The 12,342-nt window shown below is 57.6% G+C and overlaps 1 protein-coding gene across 3 annotated transcripts in view; it reads left to right on the top strand.

Moving 5' to 3' along the window:
- The window catches only part of ALPK3 (alpha kinase 3), a 44,570-nt gene extending 34,255 nt beyond the window's left edge, over positions 1–10,315 (top strand). For all 3 annotated transcript variants that reach the window (XM_032342016.1, XM_032342014.1, XM_032342015.1), the window contains 8 exons: positions 1,052–1,199; positions 1,619–1,746; positions 1,888–1,923; positions 4,054–4,334; positions 4,893–4,981; positions 5,742–5,962; positions 8,730–8,778; positions 9,339–10,315. In XM_032342016.1, the coding sequence (XP_032197907.1) occupies positions 1,052–1,199; positions 1,619–1,746; positions 1,888–1,923; positions 4,054–4,334; positions 4,893–4,981; positions 5,742–5,962; positions 8,730–8,778; positions 9,339–9,684 (1,298 nt within the window). In that variant the 3' untranslated portion in view covers positions 9,685–10,315. The remainder of the gene's footprint in view (positions 1–1,051; positions 1,200–1,618; positions 1,747–1,887; positions 1,924–4,053; positions 4,335–4,892; positions 4,982–5,741; positions 5,963–8,729; positions 8,779–9,338) is intronic.
- Positions 10,316–12,342: the final 2,027 nt, after the last annotated feature.

Below are 12,342 nucleotides of genomic sequence, written 5' to 3'. Positions count from 1 at the left end.
GGCTCTGCCACACAGGACGGGGCACAGTACAAACTGTGTGCCACCGAGGGTGAAGCGGGATGGAAGAAATCAGGTCCCGAGCACAGGGCTGCCTTCCCCAGGTGGTGCTAGGTCTGGCCCCTTTGTCCCCGCTGTCCCCTCTGCACAGACTTGTCCCCGGAGGACAGAGCAGGAGGGTGGGGATCCCGATGCAGGTTCCTCGAGTTAGGGCCTAGAACCCAAACTGGAGTCCTCTCTCTCTCTCGCTCTCCTGCCACAAGAGCCTTGCGTTTTATTTGAGGAGAAGCTTTATGTTTCGTTGTTGTGTTTTCTTTGTTCCTTTAGTGAACTCCGTTCCTTTAATAGATGTGAGGCCGCTTGCATTATCTGTTTACTCTTGGCTGGGCTTTCCTAGCCAGTACCATCCAGCGAGTTCTCTCTTCTCATCTATAAAACCAATGTCGGGGCTCATATTTGCCACAGGTCCTCTGTGATCCATTTCATACCTGAAGGTTCTGACACAACCTTGGGCATTTCTGATTCTGGTCATTTGTGTTGCTGTTTCTTCTTCCCACTTAGGCATTTGATTTCTCATGGATTTTTGTTTTGTTTTGTTTTTAAATTTGAGTATAGTTGTAATACCATGTATAAGAATGTGTGTATCTATAATATAATGTGTGTGTATAGAAATAACATGGTATCATTGAACACAATGTTACGTTCGTGTCACAGTGATTCAACTGTTACCTATGTCACACTGTGCTCCCCACAAGTGCGGCTGCCCTCTGTTCTCTCTTCTCTGCCATCTGGGTCCTGGGCTCTGAGGCTGTCCCAGGCCTGGGGTGGGGGCCCAGGAGTGGGGCCTTTCTAGCTAGGATGTGTGCTTTGGGGTCAGAGCCAACGGCTCAGAGATATACACGGGGTGAGGCTGGGGGCCAGGAAGGGGAGGTTGGTGTGGGGGCTTGAATCCTGTTTCCTCCTAGCCCGTCCCACTAAGCACATGCAGGGAAACGGGTGGGGCCAAGGTGGCGGGGAAGTGGCTTGTCCCTCTCAACTGGGCCCCTGCTCTCAGCCCCACAGGTGATCCGGAAGATTCGGGTGGAGCAGTTTCCTGATGCCTCGGGCAGCCTGAAGCTCTGGTGTCAGTTTTTCAACATTCTCAGTGACTCAGTCTTGACGTGGGCCAAGGATCAGCGCCCAGTGGGCGAGGTGGGCAGGAGGTAAGCCGGCCGGATACCACGCCCACCTGGCCTGGCTCCCCAAGTGCAGCGACAGTAATACGTAATATGTACCGTAATACGGGGCGTGTTTCCCCCACTGTGGATCTTCATGCAAGGCTCAGGGTAACCCTATGAGGGAGATGCTAATATTTCCTTGGTAGGGAGGAGAAAGTTGAGGCTCGGTGGCATCAAATCACTTGCCTAGTCACACAGCTAGGGGGCATCAGGATAGCCACCCAGACCTGTGTGACCCAGGACTACCCCTTGACCATAGTACCTCTCACCCCCCTGCCCGAGCTCTCAGAGCCTGGGTCCACGGCAGCCTCGGAGGGCAGGGTGTGACCTTCCTCAGGACCGCAGTCCGGCCCCGGGCTGTGCACAGTGATGGACCTCACAGGGAGGGTCTCCCTTCTCTGCAGTGCCGGGGACGAGGGGCCGGCGGCCTTGGCCATCGTGCAGGCGTCCTCCGTTGACTGTGGCGTGTACCGATGCACCATCAACAATGAGCACGGTTCCGCCTCTACCGACTTCTGCCTCAGCCCCGAGGGTGAGCGGGCCCCCTCCCACGCTCTCTGTCCAGCCTGGCTCCGGGGCCGGTGGGGGGGGCAGCGGACTTCTGTGCAGAGGGTGCTCTCTCCACGCAGGCCAGCCTGAGGGCAGCCGCTTCCTCTTCTTTTTCTCCACACAGTGTTGTCGGGATTCATCTCCAGAGAAGAAGGTGAAGGTATGATGCCCATACGGGGGAGGGGCGGGGGGCCCTCCTCCCTACTCCTCCCGTCCTCCCTGCTTCATCCATCCCAAGCGCTGTGTTTACTTCCACGCACAGCTACGCTGGGCCTCCTCGTTTAGGATAGGGCTCGGGATGGAGGGTGGGGAGGAGTGCTATTTCCGAAGATTGTGGGAGAAGGAATGGCCAAGAGGCCCTTCCACAAGAGGTTAATTCAGTCTTGTGCCCTTGGCCCATGTTGGAGCCCTTGACCAAGGGCAGGCCTGGCCACTAGATCCTGCCTCACGCTGCCAGCTCCTTTCCCGGGGTTTCTCACTGTGCTCTGTGGGTCCCTGCCTCCAGTCCACACGGGGAGCTTGCTGGAAATGCAGTTTCCAGGGCCCTGCTGTTGATATCCTTAATCACAACATCTGGGGAAAGGGACCCAGAAAAGCAGCATCTTCAGCAGGTCTCTGGTGATTGTGATACCCCTAAATTATAAGGCATGTCCCTGAACATTAGAGCAAAAGTCTGGGCTGCTTCTGTAGGAAACACACTGAAAATCAGGACTGTGAAGGCAGCTGGGGATAAATTTTTAGAGCTTTGTTGCCAACTAATGCATTCATTCATTCATTCATTTGTTCATTCACTCATTTAATCCCTCAGTCATTCAACTAGCATCTTTGACCAGTTGTCAAGTGCAAGCAAAATCAGATGGAAGCTTACACCTACACACTTAGCAATAGAGCGTTAACGTGCGCAAATGCTCAGTCCCACGTCCCCCACTGTCTCATCACGACTGGCTTACCTGGGTTAGGAATCACTCATTGCTTCAGGCAGATTGATCTCATCTCTAACACATACCTGTTCTTGCTCATGGTTTTCCCTCTTTAGTTGTTGAAGTCGCTTGATGGGTAGGATTTCTTGCAATCTGGATTTTGATGGTTTAATCCCATTTAACATGTTCCTCTTCTCATGTGCTTCTCCTAAACTGGTAATTTGATGCGGAGGCTTGGTCAGATTCAAGTGCAGTTCTTTGCGGGGGTGGGGAGGGTCTGAGTGGGCAAGAACCCATCACAGGATGCTCTGTCTGACCCTTAGCATCCTATCCGGAGGCACATGATGTCATTGGTTTACTGCATTCATTCCGCTGTCTCCTGCCCTCTCTATCCTGTGAAAAAGTTCAAGAACTGTATCTGATACTTGTTACCCGGGGGTTCTAGCAGCTACCAATTATTGCCCGAATCCACGATTTTGTTTGGGTTTCCAACCAGAGTATTTTAATTCTGTCATTTCTACATCCATCCGTTGAGTTTCTTCTGTAAAGGAGAAATGGTCTTTTGTTGCCTCAAGTTGGTCCCTAGCGTCCTCCAAAGGTCACCATTGAGGTTTGGGGTTTTGTGTGTGTGGTGGGGGGAGGAGTGAGTTTTTTCCAACTGCAATGATGACTGTGATTTTTGAAATATATTTGATATGTTCACCACATTGTAGAAATCATTCCTTTTGGTTGGTAAGATTGATCTGCCCCCATGGAAGCCCCTTCCACGGCTCCTGTGTCCTTCTGACGAGCCCCCGGGGTCTTCGTGGCTTCTTCGCCTTCGGGTCAGAGAGGAGGTCCCAGATGCTTTGAGTTCATTTCTTGCCCGAGACCTGGACTCAGCCGTTTCTTGAGGGAGCTTGGGGTCCTTTTGCAGGGAGATGGCTTGTAGGGACCACAAGCTGAGCACTGAGGCAGCCCATGCTTCTGGATGGGTCCTAAAGCCTTTTGCAGTCAGACATGTTGGTTGAGATGGAGACATTTATTTATTTGATCCAAACACCTAACTCCCAAACAAAATCCACACCCGGGTGGCCGCTTCCCCAGAAAAGCTGTGCCTTGCACAGACACTGAGCACGCCCTTGCCACGTGAGGGGCACGCTGAGTGCCATCAGACGGCAGGGCCTGCATCAGACAGATCCTCCGCTGGGAGCTCACGGGCTGGGTTGGGCCCCATGGTGTAGGGGCCCCTGGAGAGGAGTCATGGGAGACAGTGAGCGTACCAGAGTCGGGGGACAGGGGACTGTTCCAGCTCTCCCTACCCCACACACCCCCAACCTTGGTGGGGCAACAATGTCTAGTTTCCTGCACCTTCCCCCATTCCCTTGCAGTTGGAGAAGAGATTGAGATGACCCCCATGGTCTTTGCAAAGGGTCTGGCTGACTCTGGCTGCTGGGGGGACAAGCTCTTTGGACGCCTGGTGAGCGAAGAGCTACGAGGGGGTGGACATGGGTGTGGCCTGCGGAAGTCCTCCCAGGCCAAGGTCATCTACGGCCTGGAGCCCATCTTCGAGTCAGGCCGCACGTGCGTCATCAAGGTGTCCAGCCTGCTCGTGTTTGGCCCCAGCAGCGAGACTTCTCTCCTGGGCAGGAACTACGACGTCACCATTCAGGTTCCGTGTGCCATCCCAGATCCCTTCTTCCCCTGTCACCTCCTCCCCTTCCTCAGCTTGGGTCCCCTTGGAGGCAGAGGCTGACTGTATGAATCCTCACGCGGCTTCTGGGATGGGTCTGGAGACGAGCTTGGCTCTGTCTTTGGGGCCATGGTTTTCAAACCGTATTTTTTCGTAGCAGAAACCTTTCTCGTTGCCTTCATGCATATCTTCCTGGAGCCTCTGCTTGAGATCAAAAGAGTGACTGGGTGGGGGGGACAGTCTCGTTGTCTCACTCCCCACAGGGTGGGCCCTGGGGCACTGCCACTTAGGCTCCAGGGAACACGGTTTGGAAACCACTTTTGAAAACAAGCCCACAGCCTCTTGTTTTGCAAATGAGAAAACTAAGGTGCAGAGCAGGGAGCAGGGAAGGAGTGACTCCCACCTTTCCCAGGGCTGGAATCCCCACCACCCCCACCCCGCGGTTCTGCTGCAGCGGACCCTTCCGCTTAGAGCCGGACCTGACGGAGAGCAGCGGAGCACCCTTGCTGACCAGACTTGGTTCTCTTTAATCCCCAGGGGTGCAAGATCCAGAACATGAGTCGGGAGTATTGCAAGATCTTTGCGGCTGAAGCCCAGGCGGCCGCTGGCTTTGGGGAGGTGCCAGAGTGAGTGCTCACAAGGGGGGGCGGGTGCTGTGCAGACCTACAGACTTGAGCTTTGGCCCAGAGCAGTGATTTCAGGGTCCATCAGCAGCATCCTGAGTTACAGCCCATGCTCGGCTCAATGGTCCCCCAAAATCTAGAAACGAAGCCCTCAAGATTAACCACCCACTTTATAAAAGCCTCTGCCCTGCTCTTGGTCTCCTCCTGCTCACCCCAGGTCCCCACTCCTTCGCTTGCAGATGGCAAGATGCTGGGACTCTCCAAAAGGGATGGGGGGCTAGGCCTCTAGGCCAGTGGCTCAGGACTCTTCTCTGGCGGGCAGCCAGTGTCCGTGAAGGTTTTTGCAGGAGTCAACTATAAAGAGTCATTGTTTCCATGTTGAGATTGAGCTCTGACTCTCGAACCCTGGGGTCTGGTTGGCACAGAGCACGGTGTCGCTGCCTCCTCTCTAGAGGCTTTCCTTTCGGGTGGACGCGTCCAGGTCTGCGTCCCTCGTCCAAGCTCAGGTCCTCCTGGGGCCACAGCACCATTCAGTTCTCATCCCATTGGGCTCAGGGCATGCACAGGACTCAGAAACCAATGGCCTCATTTCCTTCCCCAAGCTCAGGGTGGAGCTGGCCTCCCGCTCCGTCCTTTGGTCTCGGAGCCGAGAATGCTCTTTTGGAAGGACCCTCCTTTTCAACCCAAGAGTGTAGACTTGGTGAGGGGTGGGGGGCTCCTGGGCCCGCACTTCCCGCTCACAGCCGAGTGCAACTGTGTTCAGGATCCTCCCACTGTACCTCATCTACCGGCCAGCCAACAACATCCCCTACGCGACCCTGGAGGAGGACCTGGGCCAGCCCCTGCAGCCCTACTGCTCCCGGGAGTGGGGCAGCGCCGCGCCGGAGACGGCCGGCCGCTCCGAGGTCAGGCAGAAATGCCAGACCTTCCAGCACTGGCTCTATCTGTGGACGAATGGCAGCTTCCTTGTCACGGATTTGGCAGGTAGGAGTCCGGGCGGGTGTGGGTGCGTGTGTGCCCGAGAACGAGAGTGTGCAGAGAGGCAGAGCCGGGTCCCCTGTGCTCCCACATTTCCTCTCCTTTGCTTTCCCCGCGAACCTGGTCAAGGACATCGGCCTCACCGGCCTCGTGCAGAACTGCTGTGGCATCCCCGGGAGCACGTTCCAGGCTCCAGTTACAATTAAGAGGGAATTTAGTTCAAGGAACATGACATGGGAACTGATGAAGTTCTAAAACCTAGGTGAGGTTCGGTGGGCTGAGGTCCGGAGCCGATGACCAAGAAAGAGTTCTTGAGACATCTTTGGTGCAAAATGGTGGTTTATTAAAGTACAGGGACAGGACCTGTGGGCAGGAAGAGCTGCTGCCCCGGGTTGTGAGGGATGGCAGGTTATGTACCCTGCGGTTGGGGGAAGGTGAGGGGAAGGGAGGTTTCAACGGAGTTTTCATATGCTAAAGAGGGCCTACAGGGTGCCAGGATACCGGAGGCCTTGCCCTTGTGGCTTGATCAATGTTGGCTTGATCAATGTCATCTTTAGGCCAGCCATTTACATCAAGTTGGGAGACTTTTTGGTGGGATGTCATAATCCTGCTATCAATCGTCTTTATTAGTGAGATTTAGGACATTTGTAAGCCAAGGGAGACTCCTGTCTAGCAGGATTGTGATCCCAGCAGGTTAACTATTTGCTTATTGTTCATGGCGGTCAGGGCTGCTTGAGGAATGCTACACGTATGGAGGGGAGCAGGTGGAGGGGGTGCAAGGCCCCAGCTTTTGTTCTGTCCTCAGCCAGCCTCCTGCTCCCTCATCAGGAACTAAGGAAACACCCGCACCCAAAGTCTTCCTCCCCTCCTGGCCGATCCGCTCTGGACGGTCCCCCTCTGCAGACTCGCCACTCTCCCATCCGAGCTCGCTGGCTTTCCTGCCCCTTCTCCTTCCTCCTCATCTCCTCCTCCTCCCCCTCCCCCCCTCCCCCTCCTCTGCCCCTTCGCCCCCCTCCCTTCTTCCCCTCCTCCTCCTCCTCCTCCACTTTTGTTAGCTTTTATTACAGGAATCATCTTAGTCTCGTGACTCCTTATTTCTATCTCCCCCATTCCTCAGAGTCAACCCCCCCCCCCATCAAAAGCCAACAAGCACAGATCTTCCTTTCTCTGACCAGTCCCTCCCAGGCAGGGGAGAGGAAAGAAGAGTCCCTCCAGAGTGGGACGCTGGGAATATCACCCACGACCTTATCGGGGTCCCCATGTGCATTAGTGGGAAAGCCAAGGGCCAGAGACAGAAAACGGGCTTAAATGTGGTTCTTGCTGGGGTCAAGCTGCACCACAAACATGATGCCCCCTGAGGGAGCTCTGTATGTTGAGGGGAGGCTGGTGGCCCGTTGAGCTGTTGCCATTCCTTCTGTTTGTTGCCTCTGTCAATCCAACATTGAGCCACTGCTGGGAAGGGGAAAGGGGAATCGGGAACACTCACTGTCTTCCAGAAGCTGTGATAAGGGTCCCGGGTTCTAGAAGGAGAGGATAACGTGATGCAGTAGGAAAACCTGGGACTCAGAGTATTCAGCTTTACTCCACATCTCCTGGCTTTCCAGCGGGTCTCTGTAGACCCAGGAGAAAGCCAAAGTTGAGACGGGGCGACCCCCCAGCCTCTACGAGCTTTGCCACCCTCTCCCTCCCAGGGAGTGGCGGTCCTTTCCCACCTCCCACACGGGCTGGGAGGACCAGGCGAGGCCACGGCTGTGAGCGATTTCACAAACCAGAATTCTGTGCACGCATCAGGGGCCATGGTTACTGGGGTGCAGCGTGGAAGGTGACGACCCCCGCAGAGAAATGACAGGGACTAACGTCTGCTGTCTGTGTGTGCCCCAGACACTAAGCTAGACACCCCCTGACACTCTTACTCCCCTGCGAGGCCGGTGGCATCCGCTTCTCTGAGAGCTGTGGACCTAGGGATGGTTCTCGAAGCTCGCAGAGCTCGGAAATCAGCGCCCGTATGCCCTGACTCTCATCCGTCACACCCAGCCCCAGGCCCTGGCAGTGAAAGGCAGGTTCCCAGAAGGATATGACAGGACAGTTTGAAAGTGGGGAGAGGCTCCCCCTCTAATGCGTGGATGCTGGGATGCTGGGGTGGACCGGTCGGGCTGGACAGGCCACTCCCCAGAGCCCGTTCTGCCTGGCTGTGTTCTCCCAGCACCGTCCCCTCATCTCGGCTTCCTGGGGTGCATGCTTGCTGCCTGTGTGAGTAGGTGGAAGCCAGTCTTCCCCACACTTACTTTTCTGCCGGCCCAGCCCGGGTTATATTCCCATTCCTACTTGCCCTCCCTTGCCCAGAGAGGCTAATCCCGGGCAGAAGAAGGGGCAGATGCTGGCTCAGAGCCAGAGGCCAGCCCCGCTTGTGGCCTGCAGTCATGTGCTAGAGGCAGGATTGCACAGCTGGAAGGGCTTGGGGTCTAGGAGTAAGAACTGAGCCCGCATTCTGACTCACAGCGGCCGCTGCACACGGTCAGTGCACAGTTAGCAAACAGAAGAATGACTGTGACCTTGCTCCAGCCCCTGACCTCTGAGCCCGCCTCCTCACCTGTGGGAAGGGGGCATCATTGCTACTAACAACACCTAGACGCGCACACTGCCTGTGAGCCCGGCTAGAAGTGATGGCATGCCCTGAGCCCTGGGACGCCCCCTTCCAGTGATAGATCTGTTTGGGGGGAGGGCGTCGAAACCAACCCGGGCTGCCCCAGCTTCCAGCTCTGTCTCTTTCCAGGGGTTGATTGGAAGATGACGGATGTGCAAATTGCAACCAAACTGCGAGGGTGAGTGACTGTCCGTGCCAGGAGGCCCTCTGAGAATCTTCTCGGGCTATGAAATTGTCCAAGGTCTTTTGGGTCTCCCTCCCTGAGGGGCTGGCCTGTGGCCAGATGATCCCAATTGTAAGGGTGACCATGTAGCCACATCTTGGGGGCCGCCGCCCTGTACCCTCCATGCCCCTGACCTCAGGTCTGGAGCAACAATATTGGGGCCCCCCTCCCCCACCTGCAACCCTGGTCTCCTCTTCCTTCTGGCTAGAGAAAGCTCATCATGGTGCAGATGAGCCAGGGCCCTGGGAGCAAAGGGGGGACGTAGAGTTTGCTCTCGTCTGTACGAACAAGCAGATCTTCCGCACATCGGCAGTGTGGACGTGACAAACACCTGTACCACCGTGTAGTGGGGCCTCCGTGTGGGATGGAGGTTTGGGGTGCGTCCCCCCGCTGGACTTCCCAGCACCCCCAAAAGGGTGGGGCGTGACACCCTGGCCACGGCCACCCCGCCGCAGGCCCCTGGGGGTTCTCCCTGTGGCTGGGGCTCCCGCTCAGCTCTCACTGTTTGGCTGCAGATACCAAGGCCTCAAGGAGAGTTGCTTCCCTGCCCTGCTGGACCAGTTTGCCTCTTCCCACCAGTGCAACCCCTTCTGTGAGATGCTGGGGCTCCAGCCCCTCAAAGGCCCCGAGGCTGCCCACCCTCCGGGCAAGGCCAAAGGCTCCAAGAGCCCATCCACGGGCAGGAAGGGCGGCCAACTGAGTCCTCAGCCCCAGAAGAAAGGCCTCCCCAGTCCCCAGGGCACCCGGAAGAGTACACCAAGCACCAAGGCCACCCCTCCAGCCTCAGGGGCACTCGCCACCCAGTTACTGGGACAGCCTCCCACCCAAGAGGACAGCTCCAAGACCCAGGGCCTGCGGTAGCCCCCGCAGGAGGCTGGGGGCCTCCACCCGGCAGCAGACCAACAAGGAAGCAGCTTGAGGCAATGGAGACTTTCTGGAACTACAGAACTAACCAAAGAAGGTGTGCCGAGGAGGCGCCACGGGGGGCTCTCAGAGCAGCTGTTCTCGGTCCCCTCCTCAGTCTGCCCCTCATTGGACGGCTTTTGTGTGTGGTGGCACCCGGGGGCCCCTCCTGGGTCGCCGCCGGCCGGGGCCCCCAGGCCCCACTCCCAAGTGCCTGGCGGTCTAGCCCCTCCTTGAAGTTTACATGGGCCACTGCTGGAGGCTCCCGAGCCCTCTGCATGAGCTCTGCACCCAGCACCCCACCCCAGACCCTGCCGTGAATGCCGTACTTTGGGGGCGCGCCGACCAGCGGTTACCCTCTACCTTTGCTTGGCCCCGATCTCTCCCCATCCTCGGGGCTCCAGACTTCCTGCGCTGAGTCTGGCCTGGTGACTCTCAGGGAGCTTTCTTCTTCCAGCTGCTTGGCCTCTTGCCTCCCAGCGTGTCCTGCGACTAACCTGTCACTGAGCCCACATGGGGCTCAGGGCCCTTCCAGAGCCTGTCTTGTTCTTGTGCGGTGGTCTTCGGTGATGCGTGTTCTTGGCCTTCCTCCCCCTGTGCTCAGGCACTCATGCACCTGCTTGCTGTGCTCCCTTGTCCCCAGCTCCCAGCCCCCTACAGCCCACTGACTTCCCTCTGCTGCCTCTCTGCCTGCCCCCTTGCCCCCGTGCTTCCCCAGGCTGACTCTGCACCTGGCTCCCTGTCCGCCCCTCCCCTACCTCTCCCAGGCCCTCTGCCCATGAGGTAGAGGTGGCAGGGGTGGGGGGCGGGGGGGTTGGGACAGCACCTGTGGCCAGAGGGCCATGTTGACTCGGAGGGATCTTGTGCTCCGTCCTGGAAGGAGGTGCAGTCGCAGCGCAGTTCTCATCCCCTCTAGAGCGGAGATGGAGGGCCAGGGCTGTTCTCCATAGGGGAGTGCCCAGGGCAGTTCTACGAAGGATGCAGTCCACCCATGTGCTGGGCTGAGGCCATCTCTGTGCCCGGGAATGAGGACGCCTGCCCCAGCTGTTAGCTCCTGATCGCGGGGCTCCAGCTCTGGGGCTTCACCTATGGGCCCCCAAGGAATTTCTGTGCTCGGCCCAACCCCCCGGGGTCCTTCCTGAGAGCCCCTCCTAGAAGCCTGGGACAGGATGGGCCTGGTGCTAGCCTGCTCCACTTGGAATGCAATAAAGGCAGCCATTGTGCACCCTGCTCGCCCGCATCTGGTGTGGTTGTAGGCGTATGAGGTCAGGGTCCCCTCTTACCAGGCGGATGCTCTGAGGGCGCCCTGCAGCCCCTGGGCCGCCCGCAGCAATGAACCCAGGCTTCGGCTCCTGGATAGATGCACAGTCTCAGCCTGTGGCCACAGCCGCACGGTCTGTGCTGCTTGTCCAGCTGGGCTGATGGGGATCTGGGAAACACAGAGAAAGGACCCCAGGAGGGAAGAGCAGGGCTGGAGGCATGGGGGCCTGCCTCCCCCGCTACAAGGCCACCCCGGGGACCAGCAGCATCTGCCTCTCAGCTGCTCACCGGCCCTCGCCTGCTCCCCAAGCTGCTGAGGCTTCTTCGTCCCCAACAGCCCCAAGCTGCCAGCCGGGCCTTCCTTGCCTGACAGGTAGGCCTCTCGGTTTTGGCACTTCTGACTTCTCTACCTCCTCTCTGTGCTCAGGGGACTCTCCCCACTTGTTCCTCTTGCCCCCATGTGCTCCCGACCCCCGGTCTGCAGACCCGGATTGCCTCGGTGACCTGAGCTGGCGTGTGATCCATTCATGCGTCCGTCCGCTCGGCACACGTACACGCAGCACCTCCTCCGTGCCAGGCCCCCCCCGCTGACAGCCGTGGGAGGCACAGATACGTGAGGCGGTCTCAAAAGAGAAAGGGGTTCATGGGAAGGGTGCTGGGGCAGCTCCCAGAGCCAAAGGAGTAGCTGAATGACTGGGCTTGAGACGGTGGGAGCTGCTGCTGTGGGCGGATCGACACCAACCAGCCCGACTCCCTCCACTCGAGATTCGAATTCCTGTCCTAGAGCTCAGGGCACTGTGGAGAGGGACAGAGGCCGTCTTCCAAAGGACCAGGATTCTTACCAGGAGAATCGCGGAGAGGAGGAGGGTAGAAAGGACTTGGCGGCAACAGCAAGGATAACCCCCTCCCAACACACACACTGTTCTTCCCTCCGACCTCTTCCGACTCTCCCACATAAAACCAAGAGCAAATTCCGCCCTGCCTGGGTGAGACCGTTCAAGGTCACGTCCGGTGACTAAGTCCAGGGGCTGCCATTCTCCAAATCCGGTATCAGAAGTGACACTCTTCCCTCTGCTTTCACAACCCCATTTCGAAATTCTGCAACCTGGGGATAAAAATGAACCATAGTCAACGCAAATTCTTGAACCCAGCGAAAGAGGCAGCACGGGTAAGGCCTGAGACCATTTCCAGAACAGGTCATGAGAACGAATGCTCCTGACTAGGGAATTTTCCATCTGTTGGAGTGACCCCAAGCTTCCGTCCTGAAGTCCGGCTCCTTGGTGGTCCTGCCCTTGCGGCAGGTGTTTTTTTAGCACGGCATATGGAGGCCCAGGAAGCACTCTTAGACCCCCCCAC

The sequence above is a fragment of the Mustela erminea genome, chromosome 5 (genome assembly GCF_009829155.1).
Source record: "Mustela erminea isolate mMusErm1 chromosome 5, mMusErm1.Pri, whole genome shotgun sequence".
NCBI classification, from domain to species: domain Eukaryota; kingdom Metazoa; phylum Chordata; class Mammalia; order Carnivora; family Mustelidae; genus Mustela; species Mustela erminea.
Note: the sequence above shows the minus strand (reverse complement) of the source record. Positions and strands in the feature narration are given on the sequence as shown.